Raw genomic sequence first — 21,720 nt, 5'->3', positions numbered from 1 at the left:
GTGCAGGGTCAATTTTGGGTCAATTTTGGGTCAATTTTGGGTCAATTTTGGTGCATTTTGGGTCGGTTTCAGCGAGGATTTTTGGGAATTTTTGGGAATTTGGGGAATTTTGGTCTCACCTCTGCAGGGAATTTTGGGTCAATTTAGGTCAATTTTGGGTTGATTTTAGTGGGGATTTTTGGGAATTTTTTGGGGAATTTTTTGGGAATTTTGGGAATTTTGGTCTCACCTGTGTCTCACCTGTGCAGGGAATTTTGGGTCAATTTTGGGGCCATTTTGGGCAATTTTAGGTGGATTTTGGGTCAATTTTGTTGCATTTTGGGGCTATTTTGGTCAATTTTTGGTCGGTTTCAGCGAGGATTTTTGGGAATTTTTTGGGAATTTGGGGAATTTTGGTCTCACCTGTGCAGGGAATTTTGGGTCCATTTAGGTCCACTTTGGGTCAATTTTGGTCAATTTTGGGGCCATTTTGGGTCCATTTTGGGGCTATTCTAGTCAATTTTGGGTCAATTTCAGCGAGGATTTTTGGGGAATTTTTGGGAATTTTTTGGGGAATTTTGGGAATTTTGGCTGCCAGGTAGTTGCAGCTGTGTCTCACCTGTGCAGGGAATTTTGGGTCAGTTTAGATCAATTTTGGGTCGATTTCGGTCAATTTTGGGTCCATTTCGGTCAATTTTGGGCCGATTTCGATGGGGATTTTTGGGAATTTTTTGGGGAATTTGGGGAATTTTGGGAATTTTGGCCTCGCCCGTGTTTTCCAGGGAACCTTTGGGGTCTCTGAGCCCCGAGGAGCGCGACGCCCGCACGGTTTTCTGCATGCAGCTCGCCGCCCGCATCCGCCCCCGCGACCTCGAGGATTTCTTCTCCGCCGTGGGGAAGGTGCCGGAAAATTCCGGAAAATTCCGGAAAAAAAAAACGGGAAAAATCTGTAAAAATCCCTTCCAAAAATTCTCTAAAAAATCCCTGAAATATTCCCGTCAGAAAAATTTGGGAAAAAGTAAAAAAAAAAAAATCAGTAAAAAGTCTTCTGAAAAGTTGTTTAAAAAATTCTGAAAAATGAGAAAAATATCCGTTAAAAATCCTAAAAATCAGAAATAAATCCGAAAAAATCAGTCAAAGTTTTATTTAAAGATCGCTGAAAAATAGTAAAAAAATTAGTAAAAATTCCATTTAAAAATCTCAAAGAATTGGTAAAAATTTCCGTTAAAACCTCTGAAAAATGAGTAAAAGTCCCACTTGAAAATCACTAAAAAATACCAAAAAAATCACTGAAATATCCATTTAAAAATGACTAAAAAGTGCCAAAAGCTCACTAAAAATTCCATTCAAAATTCTCAAAAAATCGGTAAAAATTCCATTAAAACCTCTGGAAAATCAGTAAAAATTCCATTTAAAAATCACTAAGAAAATACCAAAAAATAAGTAAAAATTCAGTTTAAGAATCTCACAACAACCAGTAAGCATCGAATAAAAAATGCCCTAAAAATCCCAAAAAATAATTTCAAAAACTCCCAAAAAAGTCTCCAAAAAATCCCGAAAAATCATTGAAATGCCGTGAAAAACCCGTAAAAATTCCGAATAAAATTCCATAAAAAATCCAATAAAAATCTGAATAAAATTCTGTAAAAATCCAAATAAAATTCTGTAAAAAACCTGTAAAAAATCCGAATAAAATTCTGTAAAAAATCTGAATAAAATTCCGTAAAAAATCTATTAAAACTCAGAATAAAATTCCGTTAAAAATCCATTAAAATCAGAATAAAAAATCCATTCCATAAAAATCTGATAAAAAAATCTGAATAAAATTCTGTAAAAAATCCATAAAAAATCCAAATAAAATTCCATAAAAAATTCAATAAAATATCTGAATAAAATTCTGTAAAAATATCCATAAAAAATCCAAATAAAATTCTGTAAAAAATCCATAAAAAATCCGAATAAAATTCTGTGAAAAACCTATAAAAAGTGCAAATAAAATTCCATAAAAAAATCCATAAAAAATCCGAGTAAAATTCTGTAAAAAATAAAATTCTGTAAAAATCCATAAAAAATTTTTAAAAATTCCATAAAAACCTTTAAAAAAATTCCGTAAAAACCCTTTAAAAATCCAAGTAAAATTCCATAAAACGCCCGTTAAAAATCTGAATAAAATTCCATAAAAAACCCATAAAAAGTCCGAATTCAGTTCTGTAAAAATCCGTAAAAATTCTGTAAAAAATTCTGTAAAAAATCCGTAAAAAATCCGAATAAAATTCCCTAAAAAACCCCAGGAATTTCTCATCCCTCCAGATGTTTCTGCCGATGTTTTCCCAGGTTTTTATGGATTTCTATCCCGGTTTTTTCCCCTTGTCCCAGGTGCGGGACGTGCGGATCATCTCGGACCGGAACTCGCGCCGCTCCAAGGGCATCGCCTACGTGGAGTTCTGCGAGATCCAATCGGTGCCCTTGGCCATCGGCCTCACCGGCCAGCGCCTCCTCGGCGTCCCCATCATCGTCCAGGCCTCCCAGGTGAGGCTGGGAAAATCCGCGGATTTTTGGGGAATTTTCAGGGATTTTTTGGGATTTTTTCCCGTGTTTTTGCGATTTTTGGTGATTTTTTTTGAATTTTTACGTATCTTCCAGGACCTTCCCAAGCGTTTTTTGGGTGGCTTTGTCAGCTTTTAGGACCTTGAGGTGACTTGGGATTTTGGGGATTTTTCGGGATTTTTGGGAATTTTTTGGGATTTTTTGCCCATTTTGCCAATTTTTTTTTTTTACGCAGGACCTTTTTTTGGGTGGGTTTGTCATTTTTTAGGACAAATTTTGGAATTTTTGGGGATGTTTCTTCCAGGACCTTTTTGGGATTTTTTTTTTGGGTGTTTTTGTGACGTTTTAAGAGGCTCAGGTGACTCAGAATTTTCAAGAATTTTTTGGGTGAATTTTTCCCTTTTTGGGGGGAATTTTTGGGAATTTTTTGGGATTTTTTCCCATTTTTTTGGGTCTTTTTTTTGACGTTTTTTAAAATTTTTACGTACTTTCCAGGATCTTTTTAAGGGTTTTTTGGGTGGGTTTGTCAGCTTTTAGGACCTTGAGGTGACTTGGGATTTTGGGAAATTTTTTTGGAATTTTGGGGGAATTTTTGGGATTTTTTCCCATTTTTTTTGATTTTTTGCCAATTTTTTTGCAAATTTTTTGAATTTTTACGTATCTTCCAGGACCTTCCCAAGCGTTTTTTGGGTGGCTTTGTCAGCTTTTAGGACCTTGAGGTGACTTGGGATTTTGGGGAATTTTTTGGGAATTTTTCAGGAATTTTTGGGATTTTTTTTTTTGAATTTTTTAGCAATTTTCTGGTATTTTTTCCTCCTTTTTAGCGATTTTTAGTGATTTATTTGGATTTTGTGACGTTTTAAGACCTTGTGACTCAAATTTTCAAAAAAATTTTTGGACCTTTTTGGGTGGGGTTTGGATTTTTTTGGGATTTTTCCCCAGGTTTTTTTTGGACCCTGAAGTGACTTGGGATTTTTTAAGGATTTTTGGGGGGTTTGTTTTTAGGAATTTTTGGGGATTTTTTCGGGAAATTTTTGGGGGAATTTTGGGAATTTTTGCCAGTTTTTTTTGAATTTTTACATATCTTCCAGGACCTTCCCAAGGGTTTTTTTGGGTGGGTTTGTCAGCTTTTAGGACCTTGAGGTGAGTTGGGATTTTGGGAATTTTTTTTGGAATTTTTGGGAATTTTTTTTGATTTTTGCCCATTTTTCGCAGTTTTTTTGGTGATTTTTTGGCAATTTTTTTGGAATTTTTATGTATCTGCCAGGACTTTTCCAAGCGTTTTTTGAGTGGGTTTGTCAGCTTTTAGGACCTTGAGGTGACTTGGGATTTTGGGAAATTTTTGGTGGATTTTTGGGGAAATTTTGGGAAATTTTCTGGGATTTTTTCCGTTTTTTTTGCGATTTTTTTTTTTTTGAATTTTTACGTATCTTCCAGGACCTTCCCAAGCGTTTTTTGGGTGGGTTTGTCAGCTTTGGCGACCTTGAGGTGACTTGGGAATTTTTGGGGATTTTGGGGAATTTTTTGGGATTTTGGGGGAATTTTTGAGGAATTTTTGGGGGTATTTTCTGGGATTTTGGGGGAATTTTTTGGGATTTTTCGGCGATTTTTTTGGAATTTTTACGCATCTTCCAGGACCTGTTCGAGGAATATTTGGTTCTTATTGAGAAATTTGGGGATTTTCAGGGGTTTTGGGAATTTTTGAGGAATTTTTCCCATTTTTGAAGAATTTTCCTTTTTTTGGAGGGATTTTTTTGGTGGTTTTTTTATGGCACTTCCAGGACCTTTCCAACCAGTTTTGGGGCGTTTTTATGAACTTTTAGCGTCTTGACAAAACTTGAAATTTTAACTCTTTTTTTGGGAATTTTTCCCGTTTTTGGGTGATTTTTTTTTTTGGGGGAATTTTTCTCATTTTTGGGGAAATTTGGTGAATTTTTCTCATTTTGTGTGTAGCTTCCAGGACCTTTCCAAGTGTTTTTTTTAAAGGTGTTTGTTTAATGAACTTTTTTTGGACCTTTCCAGAGGTTTTGATTTGGGATTTTTTTTAATTTTGGGTCAATTCATTGCTGGTGGTTTTTTGGGACCTTTTTGTCATTTTTTTTAATGAACTTTTAGGTGGATTTTTTTTTGCCATTTTTTTTTTTGGTCCTTTTTCATTTTGGGTGGATTTTTGCCATTTTTGGGTCCTTTTGGGTGGATTTTTGCCATTTTTGGGTCGATTGAACCCATTTTTTTGGGGATTTTTTCCCATTTTTGGGGTGGTTGGGATTTGTTACTGACTCACCTGTGCCCCCCCGTGCCCCGACCCCAGGTGACCCCAGGTGACCCCAAAACCGCCAAAATCCCCATTTTTCACCTCAAAATCCCCATTCTTAACCAAAAATCCCCATTTTTACCTAAAATCCCCATTTTTAACCCAATTTTCACCGGGGTTTTTTGCCCATCCCTTCCCCCCCACCCCCCGGTGCCCCCAGGTGCTCCCTCAGGTACCCCTGACCCCAAAATCCCCATTTTTCACCCCAAAACCCCATTTTTAACCAAAAATCACCATTTTTGCCCCCAAATCCCCATTTTTAATGAAAAATCCTATTTTTATCTCAAAATTCCCATTTTTCACCCCAAAATCCCCATTTTTACTCCAAAACCCCCATTTTTAACCCAAACTCCCCATTTTTCACCCCAAAACCCCCATTTTTAACGAAAAATCCCATTTTTACCTCAAAATTCCCATTTTTCATCCCAAAAATCCACATTTTTTAACGAAAAATCCCATTTTTACCTCAAAATCCTCATTTTTCACCCCCAAAACCCTCGTTTTTCACCCCAAAATCCCATTTTTACCCAAAAATCACCATTTTTACCTCAAAATTCCTGTTTTTCACCCAAAAGTCTCCATTTTTCACCTCAAACCCCCATTTTCTCCCCCAAAATCCCCATTTTTCACCCCAAAATCCCCATTTTTAACCAAAAATCTCCATTTTTCACCCCAAAATCCCCATTTTTACCCAAAAATCACCATTTTTCACCCCAAAACCCCCAATTTTTAACCAAAAATCACCATTTTTACCTCAAAATTGCTGTTTTTCACCCAAAAATCTCCATTTTTCACCTCAAACCCCCCATTTTCTCCCCCAAAATCCCCATTTTTCACCCCAAAACCCCAATTTTTAACCAAAAATCACCATTTTTACTTAAACTCCCCATTTTTAACCCAATTTTCACTGGGTTCCCTCCCCCAGGTGCCCCCTCAGGTACCCCCCCCCCCCAAAATCCCCATTTTTCACCCCAAAACCCCATTTTTAACCCAAACTCCCCATTTTTCACCCCAAAATCCCCATTTTTAACGAAAAATCCCATTTTTACCTCAAAATTCCCATTTTTCATCCCAAAAATCCACATTTTTTTAACGAAAAATCCCATTTTTACCTCAAAATCCTCATTTTTCATCCCCAAAACCCTCGTTTTTCACCCCAAAATCCCATTTTTACCCGAACATCACCATTTTTCACCCCAAAACCCCCAATTTTTAACCAAAAATCACCATTTTTACCTCAAAATTCCTGTTTTTCACCCAAAAATCTCCATTTTTCACCTCAAACCCCCATTTTTTCCCCCAAAATCCCCATTTTTCACCCCAAAATCCCCATTTTTAACCAAAAGTCTCCATTTTTCACCCCAAAATCCCCATTCTTAACCAAAAATCACCATTTTTACCCCAAACCCCCCAATTTTTAACCAAAAACCACCATTTTTACCTCAAAATTCCTGTTTTTCACCTCAAAACCCCCATTTCCCCCCCCAAAATTCCCCTTTTTCACCCCAAACTCCCCATCTTTTACCCCAAAATCGCCATTTTTCACCCCAAACCCCCATTTTTAACCCCAAATCACCATTTTCACCTAAAATCCCCATTTTTCACCAGGTTCCCCCCCCCCCAGGTGCCCCCTCAGGTACCCCCAAACTCCCCCCGACCCCCAAAATCCCCATTTTCCCCCCCAAAATCCCCATTTTCCCCCAAAAAATCCCATTTTTCACCCCAAACCAGCCATTTTTCACCCCAAAACCCCCATTTTTAACCCCAAATCACCATTTTCACCTAAAATCCCCATTTTTCACCAGGTTCCCCCCCAGGTGCCCCCTCAGGTACCCCCAAACTCCCCCTATTTCCCCCCAAAATCCCCATTTTCCCCCCCAAAATCCCCATTTCCCCCCCCAAAAATTCCCCTTTTTCACCCCAAACCCCCCATTTCTCACAAAACCCCGTTTTTAACCAAACCCCGCCGTTTTCGCCCCGCTTTTCCCGCCGCAGGCCGAGAAGAACCGCCTGGCCGCCATGGCCGCGCCCCTGCAGAAGGGCTCGGGCGGCCCCGTGCGCCTCTACGTGGGCTCGCTGCACTGCAACATCACCAAGGACATGCTGAGGGGCATCTTCGAGCCCTTCGGCAAGGTGGGCACGGCCGGGCACGCGCCCGGGCGCACCTGAGGGGGCACCTGGGGGTGCGGGGCAGGGGGTGGGCAAAACAACCCCCGCGAAAATCGGGTGAAAAACGGGGATATTAGGGCAAAATGGTGATTTTTTTTGTTAAAAATGGGGATTTTTGGTTAAAAATGGGGGTTTCGGGGTGAAAAATGGGGATTTTGGGGGTTTGGGGGCACCTGGGCAGCCCGGGGGGCACCGGGGGTACCTGGGCACTCACCTGGGGGTGAGGGAGGGGGTGGGCAAAAAAAACCCCGCGAAAATCGGGTGAAAAACGGGGATTTTAGGGCAAAATGGGGATTTCTGGTTAAAATGAGGGGTTTGGTGCGAAAATGGGGATTTTGGGTGAAAAATGGGGATTTTGGGGTGAAAAATGGCGATTTTGGGGGTTTGGGGGTTCTGGGCACGCCCGGAGGTACCTGAGGGGGCACCTGGGGGTGCGGGGGAGGGGATGGGCAAAAAAAACCCCACGAAAATCGGGTGAAAAACGGGGATTTTAGGGCAAAATGGGGTTTTGGGGTGAAAAGTGGGGGATTTTTGGTTAATATTTGGGATTTTGGGGTGAAAAATGGGGGATTTTGGGGTCTGGGCACAGCTGGGGACACCGGGGGAACCTGGGGGTGGGAGGTAGGGTATGGCCAAAAAAAACCCGGCCAAAATTGGGTGAAAAATGGGGGTTTTAGGGCAAAATGGGATTTTGAGGTGAAAAATGGGGGTTTGGGGGAGAAAAATGGGGATTTTGGGGTGAAAAATGGGGATTTTGGGGTCTGAGCACACTTGGGGGTACCTGGGCACTCATCTGGGGGTTGGGGGAGGGAAAGAACAAAAAAAACCCGGTGAAAATCGGGTGAAAACCGGGGATTTTAGGGCAAAATGGGGTTTTGGGGTGAAAAATGGGGGTTTTTGGTTAATATTTGGGATTTTGGGGTGAAAAATGGGGATTTTGGGGTCTGGGCACACCTGGGCACTCACCTGGGGGTGGGGACGAGGGGATGGGCAAAAAAAATCCGGCGAAAATCGGGTGAAAACCGGGGATTTTAGGGCAAAATGGGGGTTTTGGGTGAAAAATGGGGATTTTGGGGTGAAAAATGGCGATTTTGGGGGTTTGGGGGTTCTGGGCACGGTCTGGCTATACCTGAGGGGGCACCTGGGGTGCGGGGGCAGGGGGTGGGCAAAAAAAACCCCGCGAAAAATCGGGTGAAAACCGGGGATTTTAGGGCAAAATGGGGTTTTGGGGTGAAAAGTGGGGATTTTTGGTTAATATTTGGGATTTTGGGGTGAAAAATGGGGATTTTGGGGTCTGGGCACAGCTGGGGACACCGGGGGAACCTGGGGGTGGGAGGTAGGGTATGGCCAAAAAAAACCCGGCCAAAATTGGGTGAAAAATGGGGGTTTTAGGGCAAAATGGGATTTTGAGGTCAAAAATGGGGATTTTTGGTTAAAAATGGGGGTTTTGGGGTGAAAAATGGGGATTTTGGGTGTCGGGGGTACCTGGGCACACCTGGGGGGGCACCGGGGGGTGCGGGGGAGAGGGTGGGCAAAAAAACCCGCTTTCGGGTGAAAAACGGGGATTTTAGGGCAAAATGGGGTTTGGGGGTGAAAAATGGGGATTTTTGGTTAAAAATGGGGGTTTCGGGGTGAAAAATGGGGATTTTGGGTGTCGGGGGTACCTGGGCACTCACCTGGGGGTGGGGGGGAGGGGATGGGCAAAAAAAATCCGGCGAAAATCGGGTGAAAAACGGGGATTTGAGGGCAAAATGGGGATTTCTGGTTAAAATGAGGGTTTTGGTGCGAAAATGGGGATTTTGGGTGAAAAATGGGGATTTGGGGGTGAAAAATGGGGATTTTGGGGGTTTGGGGGTTCTGGGCATGCGCCCGGGGTGAGGGGCACCTGGGGGTTTGGGGCTGGGCAAAAAAAATTTTGTCGGTGAAAAAATTTGGGATTTTAGGGCAAAATGGGATTTTGGGGTGAAAAATGGGGATTTTGGGGGTTTGGGGGCACCTGGGCAGCCCGGGGGGCACCTGGGGGTACCTGGGCACTCACCTGGGGGTGAGGGAGGGGGTGGGCAAAAAAACCAGGGCTCGGGTGAAAAACGGGGATTTTAGGGCAAAATGGGGTTTTGGGGTGAAAAATGGGGGATTTGGGGTGAAAAATGGCGATTTTGGGGGTTTGGGGGTTTTGGGGTTACGTGAGGGCACCTGGGGGTTTGGGGAGGGGGTGGGCAAAAAAAACCCTGCGAAAATCGGGTGAAAAACGGGGATATTAGGGCAAAATGGGAATTTTTAGTGAAAAATGGTGATTTTTGGTTAAAATGGGGATTTTGGGGTAAAAAATGGGGATTTTGGGCCCTGGGCACACTTGGGGGAGGATTTGGGTGATTTTGGGTGAATTTTGACCCATTTTGGGTCATTTTCCCAATTTTGGCCAATTTGGGGTGAATTTTAAACAATTTTGCGTCACTTTTCCCAAATTCGGGTGAATTTTGACCAATTTTGGGCAAATTTTGAAGAATTCTTTGTGAACTTTGACCCATTTTGGGGCAATTTCCACAATTTTGGGTGGATTTGGGGTGAATTTGGGGTGAATTTTGGGGTAAATTTTGGGCGAATTTCGGGGGAATTTTGGGTGAATTTTGGGTGAATTTTGGGTTGAATTTGGGTGAATTTGGGGCAAATTTTGGGTGAATCTGGGGTGAATTTTGGGTGAATTTTGGGGTGAATTGTGGATGAATTTTGGATGAATTTGTGTGAATTTTGGAGATGAATTTTGGGTGAATTTTGGGTGAATTTTGGGTGAATTTGGGGTGAATTTGGGCGAATTTCAGGTGAATTTGGGGCAAATTTTGGCTGAATTTGGGTGAATTTGGGGTGAATTTGGGTGAATTTTGGGTGAATTTTGGGTGAACTTGGTGTGAATTTTGGGTGAATTTGGGTGAATTTTGGGTGAAATTTCGGGTGAATTTTGGGGTGAATTTTGCGTGACTTTTGGGTGAATTTGGGGCGAATTTTGAGGTGACTTTGGGCACATTTTGGGTGAATTTTGGGGTGAATTTGGGTGAATTTTGGGTGAATTTGGGTGAATTTGGGGTGAATTTGTGTGAATTTTGGATGAATTTTGGGCAAAATTTGGGTGAATTTTGGGTGAATTTTGGGTGAATTTTGGGTGAATTTGGGGTGAACTTGGTGTGAATTCTGGGTGAATTTTGGGGTGAATTTGGGTGAATTTTGGGGGAATTTTGGGTGAATTTGGGGTGAATTTGGGTGAATTTTGGGTGAATTTTGGGTGAATTTGGGTGAATTTTGGGTGAATTTTGGGTGAATTTTGGGTGAATTTGGGTGAATTTTGGGGTGAATTTTGGGTGAATTTTGGGTGAATTTGGGTGAATTTTGGGTGAATTTTGGGTGAACTTGGTGTGAATTTTGCGTGACTTTTGGGTGAATTTTGGGGTGAATTCGGGTGAATTTTGGAGATGAATTTTGGGTGAATTTTGGGTGAATTTTGGGTGAATTTTGGGGTGAATTTTGGGTGAATTTCAGGTGAATTTGGGGCAAATTTTGGGTGAATTTGGGGTGAATTTGGGGTGAATTTGGGTGAATTTGGGTGAATTTTGGGTGAACTTGGTGTGAATTTTGGGTGAACTTGGTGTGAATTTTGGGTGAATTTGGGGTGAATTTGGGTGAATTTTGGGTGAAAAAAATGGGGGGAAAACGGGGGGGGAAATTTTGGACTTTTGGGGTGAATTTGGGGCGAATTTGGGGCGAATTTTGAGGTGACTTTGGGCACTTTTGGGGTGAATTTTGGGGTGAATTTTGGGTGAATTTTGGGTGAATTTGGGTGCATTTTGGGGTGAACTTTGGGTTGAATTTGGGTGGATTTTGGGTGAATTCTGGGTGAATTTTGGGTGAATTTTGGGGTGAATTTGGGTGAATTTTGGGTGAATTTGGGGCGTTTCCAGGTCAGTTCCCGCCGTTCCCGGGGGGCGTGGCCTGGGCCAGGTGAGGCCCCGCCCCCTTTGCTCACCTGAGCCCCTCCCCCCCCCAGATCGACACCATCGTCCTGATGAGAGACCCGGACACGGGGCAGTCCAAGGGCTACGGGTTCATCACCGTGAGTGCCAAAAATGGGGCAAAAACGGGCAGAAACGGGCAAAACGGTGAAAAAACGAGAAAAAACGGTGAAAAAATGGGAAAAACGGTGAAAAAACGGTGAAATTTGGGTGAAAAATGGGGATTTCAGACCCGGACGGGGGCAGTCCAAGGGCTGCGGGTTCATCACCGTGAGTGCCAAAAATGGGGCAAAAACCGGGAAAAAACGGGCAAAAATGGTGAAAAAACGGTGAAAAAATGGGAAAAAAATGGCGAAAAAATGGGCAAAAATGGGAAAAATGGTGGAAAAATTGGGAAAAAATGGGGAAAAATTGGGAAAAAATAGGGAAAAATGGGGAAAAAATAGAGAAAAAATTGGGAAGAAATGGTGAAAAAATGGGGAAAACAGTGAAAAAATGGTGAAAAAATGGAAAAAAATGAGAAAAAGTGGGGAAAAAATAGGGGAAAGTTGGGAAAAAAATGGGAAAAAAATGAGGAAAAATGGAGAAAAATGGTAAAAAATATGGAAAGAAGAACGCGGAAAAATGGTGAAAAAATGAGGAAAAACAGGGAAAAAGTGGGAAAAACAGTGAAAAACTGGAAAAAAATCGGGAAAATTGGGGAAAAACGGTGAAATTTGGGTGAAAAATGGGGATTTTAGAGTCGGACACGAGGCAGTCCAAGGGCTGTGGGTTCATCACCGTGAGTGCCAGAAATGGGGCAAAAATGGGAAAAAACGGGAAAAATGGTGAAAAAACGGTGAAAAAATGGGGGAAAATGGGAAAAAATGGGCAAAACTGGGAAAAATGGTTGAAAAATGGGACCCGGAAAAATGGGAAGAAATGGGGAAAAATGGTGGAAAAATGGTGAAAAAATGGGGAAAAATTGGGAAAAAATAGGGAAAAAATGGGGGAAAAAGGTGAAAAAAAATTGGGGAAAAATGGGGGAAAATTGGGGAAAAAACGGTGAAATTTGGGTGAAAAAAATTTTAGACCCGACACGGGCAGTCCAAAAAATCTTTTTTCATCACCGTGAGTTTTTTCCCCCAAAAACCCAAAAATAGGAAGAAACGAGAAAAAGTGGGGAAAAATGTGAAAAAATGGCGAAAAAATGAGGAAAAATGGGGAAAAACAGTGAAAAAATTAAAAAAAAAAGGGGAAAAAAATGGTGAAAAAAATGAGGAAAAACGAGGAAAAAAAATGGGGAGTTGCCCAAAAATCATTTTTTTTATAAAAAAAATCAGGAAAAAATTGGGAAAAAATGGGGAAAAAATGGGCAGAAAATTTTTTCCTTAAATTTGGGTGAAAAATGGGATTTTTTTTTTCCGGACAAAAATGCCCAGTCCAAGGGCTGCGGGTTCATTTTTCTCCCCCAAAAAGCCCATTTTTTCACCCAAAAAAAAAACCCATTTTTCCCCTAAAAAACCCTGTATTTTTTTTTCCCAAAAAGCCCCAATTTTCTCCTTTTCACCTGTATTTTTGCCCAAAAAACCCCAACTTTTTCCCCTAAAAACCCCATTTTTTAGTTCAAAAATCCCATTTTTTCCCCTAAAAAACCTCACTTTTGCCTCTAAAAACCCCATTTTTTCCCTTAAAACCCCATTTTTTCGCTAAAAAATCCTGGTTTTTTCACCCCCCCAAAAACCCCATTTTTACCCCCAAAAAACCAGGTTTTTCCTCCCCAAAAAACTGCATTTCTTTCCCCTAAAAAGCCATTTTTTCCTAAAAAACCCGAAATTTTTTCCCCAAAAAAACCCCATTTTTCCCCTAAGAAAACGCAGTTTTCTCCCCCAAAAAAACAATTTTTTACCTAAAACCCCCTTTTTTTTAAAAAATCCCATGGTTTTCCTCCCAAAAATCCATATTTTTTTTGCCTTTAACCAATTTTTCCCCCAAAAACCCCATTTTTTTCTAAAAATCCCCTTTTTTTTTTTCCCCTAAAAACCCCATTTTTTTTCCCCTAAAAAAACCCGAATTTTTCCCCTAAAAATCTCTATTTTTCCCCCCAAGAAACCCAATTTTTTTTTTTTATCCTAAAAACCCCATTTTTGCCCAAAAATCTTGTTTTTTTTTTCCCTAAAAACCATTTTCAAAAAAACCCATTTCCCCCCAAAAACCCCATTTTTTTCACCTAAAAACCTTCATTTTTTTTTACCTAAAAATCCCTTTTTTTCTCCCAAAAAATTTGCGTTTTTCCCCCTAAAAAAACGCAATTCTTCCCCCCAAAAAACCCCATTTTTTCCCCTAAAAATCTTCAGTTTTTCAATCTAAAACCCCTGTTTTTTCTCAAAAAAACCCCATTTTTTTTCTTTTTTCCCCAAAAAATCCCATTTTTTTCCCAAAAAATCTCTTTTTTTTCCCCTAAAAACCCTTTTTTTTCCCCCAAAAAAATCCATTGCTTTGCCTAAAAATCATGGTTTTCCCCACAAAAAACCCATTTTCTTCCCCTGAACACCCCATTTTTCCCACCTAAAATTTCCATTTTTTTGCCCAAAAAGCCCCAATTTTCTCATTTTCACTCACCTGTGCCCAGGTAACCCTGAAATTTTCATTTTTCCCCCTAAAAACCCCATTTTTCCTCCTAAAAACCCCATTTTTCTTCCTAAAAACCCCATTTTTTCTCGTCAACTCTTCATTATTTGTTTGCCCAAAACCCCCATTTTTGGCCCAAAAATCGTGGTTTTTCCCCTACAAAACAGCAATTTTTCCCCTCAAAAAACCCCATTTTTTCCCCTTAAAAACCTTCATTTTTTACCTAAAAACCCCTTTTTTGATTTAAAAAATTCGATTTTTCTCCCAAAAAAACCATTTTCCTCCCCAAAAAAACCCATTTTTCCCCTAAAAACCCCATTTTTAACTAAAATCACCCTTTTTTCCCCCTAAAAACCCCATTTTTTAACTAAAATCACCCTTTTTTACCCCTAAAAACCCCATTTTTTCCGCTAAAGAATCCTGGTTTTTCCCCCAAGAATCCCATTTTTCTCCCCCAAAAACCCCATTTTTTTGCCCAAAAATCTTGTTTTTTCCCTTAAAAAACCACAGTTTTTCTCCCCAATAAACCCTATGTTTTTCACCTAAAAACCTCCATTTTTTTTTACCTAAAAATCCCTTTTTTTCTCCCAAAAAAATTGCGTTTTTTACCCTAAAAAGAAGCAATTTTTCCCCCCAAAAAACCCTATTTTTTCCCCCTAAAAATCTTCATTTTTTCACCTAAAAACCCCATTTTTTCCCAAAAAAATCTCTTTTTTTTCCCCTAAAAATCCCATTTTTTTCCCCAAAAAATCTCATTTTTTTCCCCTAAAAACCCCTTTTTTTTCCCCCAAAAAAATCCCATTGCTTTGCCCAAAAATCATGGTTTTTTCCCACAAAACCCCATTTTCTTCCCCTGAACACCCCATTTTTCCCTCCTAAAATTTCCATTTTTTTGCCCAAAAACCCCCAATTTTCTCATTTTCACTCACCTGTGCCCAGGTAACCCTGAAATTTTCATTTTTCCCCCCTAAAAACCCCGTTTTTCCTCCTAAAACCCCCATTTTTCCTCCTAAAAACCCCATTTTTTCTCGTCAACTCTTCATTATTTGTTTCCCCAAAACCCCCATTTTTTGGCCCAAAAATCGTGGTTTTTCCCCTACAAAACAGCAATTTTTCCCCTCAAAAAACCCCATTTTTTCCCCCTAAAAACCTTCATTTTTTACCTAACAACCCCTCATTTTTTTCCCTAAAATCCCCATTTTTCCCCTAAACTCACCATTATCTTTTTGCCCAAAACCGCCGTTTTTCCCCCCAAACCCGCAGTTCTCGGAGGCCGAGTGCGCCCGGCGCGCCCTGGAGCAGCTCAACGGCTTCGAGCTGGCGGGGCGGCCGATGCGCGTGGGCCAGGTGAGCGAGCGCCCCGACGGCGCCACCGACGTCACCTTCCCCGGCCGGCGCCGCGCGCCGCACCTGGCGCCGCACCTGGCGCCCAGCACCTGGCGCCAGCGGCAGGCGTGGGCATCACGGCGCCGCTGACGTGCGGGGACGAGCCCGAGCTGGGCACGGCCGCGGGCCGGCTGCAGCTGATGGCCAAGCTGGCCGAGGGTGAGCGGCGCACCTGGGATACACCTGGGGGCACCTGGGGGCACCTGGGATACACCTGGGGGCACCTGGGGGCACCTGGGATACACCTGGGGGCACCTGGGGGGCACCTGGGGGCACCTGGGGGCACCTGAGATACACCTGGGGTACCTGGGGGCACCTGGGATACACCTGGGAGCACCTGGGAGGGGATTTGGGCACAACTGGGAACACCTGGGCACACCTGGGGGCACCTGGGATACACCTGGGGGCACCTGGGGGCACCTGGGGGCACCTGAGATACACCTGGGGGCACCTGGGGGCACCTGGGATACACCTGGGGGCACCTGGGGGCACCTGGGGGCACCTGAGATACACCTGGGGGCACCTGGGGTACCTGGGGGTACCTGGGGGTACCTGAGATACACCTGGGAGCACCTGGGAGGGGATTTGGGCACACCTGAGCACACCTGGGGGCACCTGAGATACACCTGGGGGCACCTGGGGGCACCTGGGATACACCTGGGATACACCTGGGGGCACCTGGGAGGGGATTTGGGCACACCTGGGCACACCTGGGGGCATCTGAGATACACCTGGGGGCACCTGAGATACACCTGGGGGCACCTGGGGGCACCTGGGCACACCTGGGCACACCTGGGCACACCTGGGGGCACCTGGGGGCACCTGGGGGCACCTGGGATACACCTGGGGGCACCTGGGGGCACCTGAGATACACCTGGGGGCACCTGAGGTACACCTGGGCACACCTGGGATACACCTGGGGGCACCTGGGGGCACCTGGGATACACCTGAGATACATCTGGGATACACCTGGGATACACCTGGGATATACCTGAGATACACCTGGGGGCACCTGAGATACACCTGGGATATACCTGAGATACACCTGGGGGCACCTGAGATACACCTGGGCACACCTGGGAGGGGATTTGGGGGCACCTGGGAGGGGATTTGGGAACACCTGAGCGCACCTGGGGTCACCTGAGATACACCTGAGGAGTACCTGGGGGCACCTGGGAGGGGATTTGGGAACACCTGGGCACACCTGGGCACACCTGGGAGGGGATTTGAGGGCACCTGGGCACAGCTGGGAAGGGATTTGGCCACACCTGAGGGCACCTGGGGGCGCCCGGGCACACCTGGGCACACCTGGGGGCACCTGGGATACACCTGGGGGCACCTGGGGGCATTACACCTGTGCCACACCTGGGGGCACCTGGGAGGGGATTTGGGCACACCTGGGCACACCTGAGATACACCTGGGGGCACCTGGGCACACCTGGGAGGGGATTTGGGCGCACCTGGGGGCACCTGGGCACAGCTGGGAAGGGATTTGGCCACACCTTCTCTGGGGGCATTTTGTCACACCTTTGGCTGATTTTGGGGGCACCTGGGAGGGACGCCGGAACACCTTTTGGGCTGAATTTCGGTGTTTTCGGGGTTTCAGGCTGGGGCTGCAGCTCACCCCCCGCACACCCGATTTTGGGCTGATTTTGGGGCTTTTGGGGTTTCAGGGCTGGGGGACATCCTTGGTGTCGATTTTGGGCTGATTTTGGCCATTTTCGGCGCATTTTGGGCACACCTTTTGGGGTTCCCGGGGCGATGGGATTTTGACATCCCTGACCCCAATTTTGGGCTGACACCATTTTTGGTCCATTTCAGGCTCAGTTTTGGGCTGATTTGGGTCATTTTTGGGATTTTTGGGCTTTTTTGGTCATTTTGGGGCGGTTTTTGGGGGTTTTGGGCTTTTGATTTTTGGGGGTTTTGGGGTTTCTGGGGTTTTTTGGGGTTTTGACCCCCCATGCCGATTTTGGGCTGATTTTGGCCGTTTTTGGTGCGTTTCAGGCTCGGGGCTGCAGCTCCCGGCCCCGGCACAGGCCCTGATTTTGGGCTGATTTTGGGGGTTTTTGGGGTTTCCGGGGCTGATTTTCGGGGTTTTTGACATCCTTGGTGTCGATTTTGGGCTGATTTTGGCCATTTTCGAGCGCATTTTGTCGGGTTTTTGGCTGATTTTGGGTCAATTTTTGGGGTTTTTGGGGTTTCTGGGGTTGATTTTTGGGGTTTTGACATCCCTGACCCCATGTTTTTGGGCTGAATTTGGCCATTTTGGTCCATTTCAGCTGCTCAGCTCCGGCCCGGCTGATTTTGGGCTGATTTTGGGGCTTTTTGGGGCTGATTTTGGGATTTTGGGGATTTCTGGGCTGATTTTTTGGGGTTTTTGGGGCTGATGTCAATTTTTGGGGTTTTTGGGGTTTTGGGGTTTCTGGGGTTTTTTTGGGGTTTCTGACGTCCCGATGCCGATTTTGGGCTGAATTGCGCCAGTTTTGGGGTTTTTCAGGCTTGGGGTTGCAGCTCCCGGCCCCGGCACAGGCCCTGATTTTGGGCTGATTTTTGGGGTTCCTGGGGCGATTTTTGGGTTTTTTGACAACCCTGATGTCGATTTTGGGCTGATTTTGGGGCAATTTTGGGCTGATTTTGGGGTTTTTGGGGTTTCTGGGGTTGATATTTGGGGTTTTTGACGTCCCTGATGTCAATTTTGGGCTGAATTTGGGGTTTTTGGGGTTTCTGGGGTTGATTTTTGGGGTTTCTGACGTCCCCGATGCCGATTTTGGGCTGAATTTGCCAGTTTTGGGGTTTTTCAGGCTTGGGGCTGCAGCTCCCGGCCCCGGCACAGGCCCTGATTTTGGGCTGATTTTGGGGCTTTTTGGGGTTTCCAGGGCTGATTTTCGGGGTTTTTGACATCCTTGGTGTCGATTTTGGGCTGATTTTGGCCATTTTCGAGCGCATTTTGTCGGGTTTTTGGCTGATTTTGGGGTTCCCGGGGCCGATTTTTGGGGTTTTTGACATCCCTGACCCCAAGTTTGGGCTGAATTTCGCCATTTTTGGTCCATTTCAGGCTCAGTTTTGGGCTGATTTTGGTCATTTTTGTGCGTTTTTTGTGGGGTTTTTGGCTGATTTTGGGGGCTGATTTTTTTTGGGTTTTGGGCTTTTGGGGCTTTTGGGGTTTTGGGTTCCCGGGGTTGATTTTTTGGGTTTCTGGGGTTTTTGGGGCTGATTTTGGCCGTTTTGGTGCGTTTCAGGCTTCTGGCGTCCCCGGCAGATGCCCGATTTTGGATTTTGGGGCTTTTTGGGTCAATTTTTGGGGTTTTTGGGGTTTCCGGGGCGGATTTTTGGGGTTTCTGACGTCCCCGATGCCGATTTTGGGCTGATTTTGGGGTTTTTGGGGTTCCCGGGGCCGATTTTTGGGGTTTTTGGGGTTTCCGGGGCTGATTTTTGGGGTTTCTGACGTCCCCGATGCCGATTTTGGGCTGATTTTGGGGTTTTTGGGCTTTTGGGGCTGATTTTTGGGGTTTTTGGGGTTTCTGGGGTTGATTTTTGGGGTTTTTGACGTCCCCGATGCCGATTTTGGGCTGATTTTGGCCGTTTTCGGTGCGTTTCAGGCTCGGGGCTGCAGCTCCCCGCCCCGGCGCAGGCGGCGCTGCAGCAGCTGAACGGGGCCCTGACCCCGCTGGGGGGGCTCAACCCCGCGGCCCTGACAGGTGAAAAACCCAAAATCGGGAGGAACCGACCCAAAACCGGGCGTGGGGGGAGGGGCCGGGAAAAAAACAGAAAAACAACGGGATTTTTGGGGGAAAAACGGGGATTTTGGGAAAGGGAGATGGGGAATTTAAGGGGGGGGGAGGGGCTGAAAAAAAAAAAAAAACAAAAAAAATTTCGGGGGTTGAGGGGGTGGGGGAGGGGCGGGAAACCGAAATTGGGGGGGGGGTCGTGGGGGGGGTGGGGAGGGGCTGGAAAAAAACCCCAAAAAATTTGGGGGTTGAGGGGTGGGGGAGGGGCGGGAAATTGGGGTGGGGGAGGGGGAGGGGCTGAAAAAAAAAACCCCCAAAAAATTTGGTGATTGGGGGAGGGGCGGGAAATAGAAATGGGGGAGGGGGGAGGGGTCGTGGGGGTGGGGGAGGGGCTGGAAAAAAAAAAACCAAAAATTTGGGGATTGAGGGGGTGGGGGAGGGGCGGGGGAGACCCCAAAAAATTGGGAATTGGGGGGGGGAGTGGGGGAGGGGCGGGGAATTTTGAGGAAAATGTTGGGAATTTTGGGAAAATTCCCGGGTGGATTTTTGGGGGGGGGCGGGGTTTTTTTTTTTTTTTGGTGGGGATTTGGGGGAAAAAAAAAATTGGGGGGAAATTTTTGGGAATTTTGGGTGGAAATTTTTGGGAATTTTGGGGGAAATTTTGGGAATTTTGGGTGGAAATTTTTGGGAATTTTGGGGGGAAATTTGTGGGAATTTTGGGGGGAAATTTGTGGGAATTTTGGGGGGAAGATTTTGGGGGGATTTTAAGGTTTTCTCGGATTTTTGGGGTCGTTTCGGGAGCGGCGTTTAGGTCGGGGGTGTTTTTTTGGTGTTTTTTCTTTTTTGCCGTGGGAATTTCAGGAAAATTCCGGGAAAATTTGGGGAATTTTTTGGGATTCCCAAATTTTGGGGACTCCCCTCTGACCCCAAGTTTCCCCTCCCCCCACCCCCAAATCGAGCAGATTTTGGGGCCGTTTTGGGTCATTTTGGGGTCATTTTTGGTGGGAATTTGGAGAAAATTCCGGGAAAATTGTGGGAAAATTTTGGTGAAAAATTTGGGAATTTTGGGCCCTTCCTGACCCCCGAATTTCCCCTCCCCCACCCCCAAATTGGGCAGATTTTGGGGCCATTTTTAGTGGAAATTTTGGGGAAATTTCGGGAAATTTTGGGAATTTGGGGTAATTTTGGGAATATTGGGACCTCCAACCATAAATTTCCCCTCCCGGGCAGATTTTGGGTCATTTTGGGACCATTGTGATCCATTTTTGGGGCATTTTTCATGGGAATTTTTGGAAAAAATCCCGGAAAATTTTGGGGAATTTTTGGGAATTTGGGGGAATTTTGGGAATTTGGGGGAAATTTTGGAAATGTGTGAATTTTGGGACCCCCCTGACGCCGATTTTTCCCCTCCCCCATCTCCAAATTGGTGGAATTTGGGTCATTTTCGGGGCGTTTTTCGTGGGAATTTTTGGGAAAAAACCCGGAAAATTTTGGGAATTTTGGGGAAATTTTGGAAATGTGTGAATTTCTGAATTTTGGCCGGTTTTTCCCCCAGCCCTGAGCCCGGCGCTGAATTTGGCCTCGCAGTGTTTGACGCTCTCGGGGCTCTTCTCGCCCCAGACCATGTGAGCCCCAAAACCGCCCCAAATCGCCCCAAAACTGCACCCCAAAACGGGCTCCAAAAACCGCCCCAAAACCGCCCCAAAACCGCCCCAAACCGCCCCAAAACTGCCCCAAAACGGCTCCAAAACCGCCCCAAAACGCCTCAAACCGCCCCAAACCCCCTAAACCGCCCCAAACCGCCCCAAACCGCCCAAACTGCCCCAAAACTGCCCCAAAACCGCCCCAAACCGCCCCAAACTGCCCCAAACCAGCTCCAAACCGCCCCAAACCGCCCCAAACTCAAACTGCTCCCGCCCCCGCCCCTAAAACCAGCCCCAAACTGTTCTAAACCGCCTAAACCGCCCCAAACCGGCCCCAAAACCGCTCAAACCCCCTAAAACCGCCTAAACCGGCCTCAAAAACCGCTCAAACCGCCCGGGCAAACTGCCCCAAAACTGCCCCAAAACCGCCCCCAAACCGCCCCAAACCGCCCCAAACTGCCCCCAAACCGCCCCAAACCACCCCAAACCGGCTCAAACCGCCCCAAAACTGCCCCAAAACCGCCCCAAACCGCCCCAAACCGGTTCCGACCTGTCCCAGACCCCCGGCCCGGCCCAGTTCGAACCAGTTCAAACCAGTAAGGGAAAACCCCAAACCAGTGAGGATAAACGCGTTCCCAGTTCATCCCAGTAAAGCCCAAATCCCTTCCCAGTTCGTCCCAGTTCATCCCAGTTCGTTCCCCGGTCCGTCCCAGCAGGGCCCAGAGCCCATCCCAGTACAAACCAGTATGCCCAGACCCCAAACCAGTACAAACCAGTTCAAACCAGTAAGGGAAAACCCCAAACCAGTAAGGAAAGAAACATTCCCAGTTCATCCCAGTAAAGCCCAAATCGCTTCCCAGTCCATCCCAGTTCATCCCAGTTCATCCCAATCCATCCCAGTACAAACCAGTAACCCCAAACGCCTCCCAGTACAAACCAGTAACCCCCAGTTTGTCCCAGTTCCCCTCTAACCCCGCCCCCTTTTCCTTTCCAGGTGAGACTCGGCTCCGCCCCCTCCCCTCAGGCCACGCCCCTTTCCCCTCCTCCGGCTCCTCCCCATCTGGCGGGAAAAGGGGGCGTGGCCTCGGCGCTGGCCCCGCCCCCTTGCCCCGACCCCCTCCCGGGGTTGGAAATTTTGGGAAAATTTTTTTGGGTTTTTTTGTTTTGTTTTGTTTTGTTTTGTTTCAGGTTTTTTTTTTTTTCGAATCGGAAAAATAAAAATAAAAAAATTCAAAAAAAAAAAAAACGAAGCAGTTTGGACTGGTTTGTACTGGGAGGGACCGGGAGGGGGTTTGGGCCTTACTGGTTTGTACTGGGAAGGACTGGGAGGTCACTGGGCCATA

The 21,720-nt window shown here is 45.5% G+C and overlaps 1 protein-coding gene across 3 annotated transcripts; it reads left to right on the top strand.

Moving 5' to 3' along the window:
• Positions 1-674: 674 nt before the first annotated feature.
• RBM23 (RNA binding motif protein 23) lies at positions 675-21,422 on the top strand. 3 transcript variants are annotated; one of them, XR_004061593.1, is made up of 8 exons: positions 728-879; positions 2,356-2,508; positions 6,836-6,973; positions 11,046-11,111; positions 14,884-15,165; positions 18,606-18,704; positions 20,290-20,359; positions 21,372-21,422. XR_004061593.1 is itself a non-coding variant. In XM_030970030.1 (8 exons), the coding sequence occupies exons 1-8, from the start codon at positions 817-819 to the stop codon at positions 20,361-20,363; spliced, it is 786 nt and encodes a 261-aa protein (XP_030825890.1). In that variant the 5' UTR covers positions 775-816. The 3 variants fall into 3 exon arrangements, 2 of the variants coding, with proteins under 2 accessions (XP_030825889.1, XP_030825890.1); XM_030970030.1 differs by lacking the exon at positions 21,372-21,422 and having other exon boundaries at positions 775-879; positions 14,884-15,021; positions 15,111-15,165; positions 20,290-20,363; XM_030970029.1 differs by lacking the exon at positions 21,372-21,422 and having other exon boundaries at positions 675-879; positions 20,290-20,363.
• Positions 21,423-21,720: the final 298 nt, after the last annotated feature.

Source organism: Camarhynchus parvulus, unplaced genomic scaffold (genome assembly GCF_901933205.1).
Source record: "Camarhynchus parvulus unplaced genomic scaffold, STF_HiC, whole genome shotgun sequence".
NCBI classification, from domain to species: domain Eukaryota; kingdom Metazoa; phylum Chordata; class Aves; order Passeriformes; family Thraupidae; genus Camarhynchus; species Camarhynchus parvulus.
This window is presented reverse-complemented; position numbering and strand designations above follow the sequence as displayed.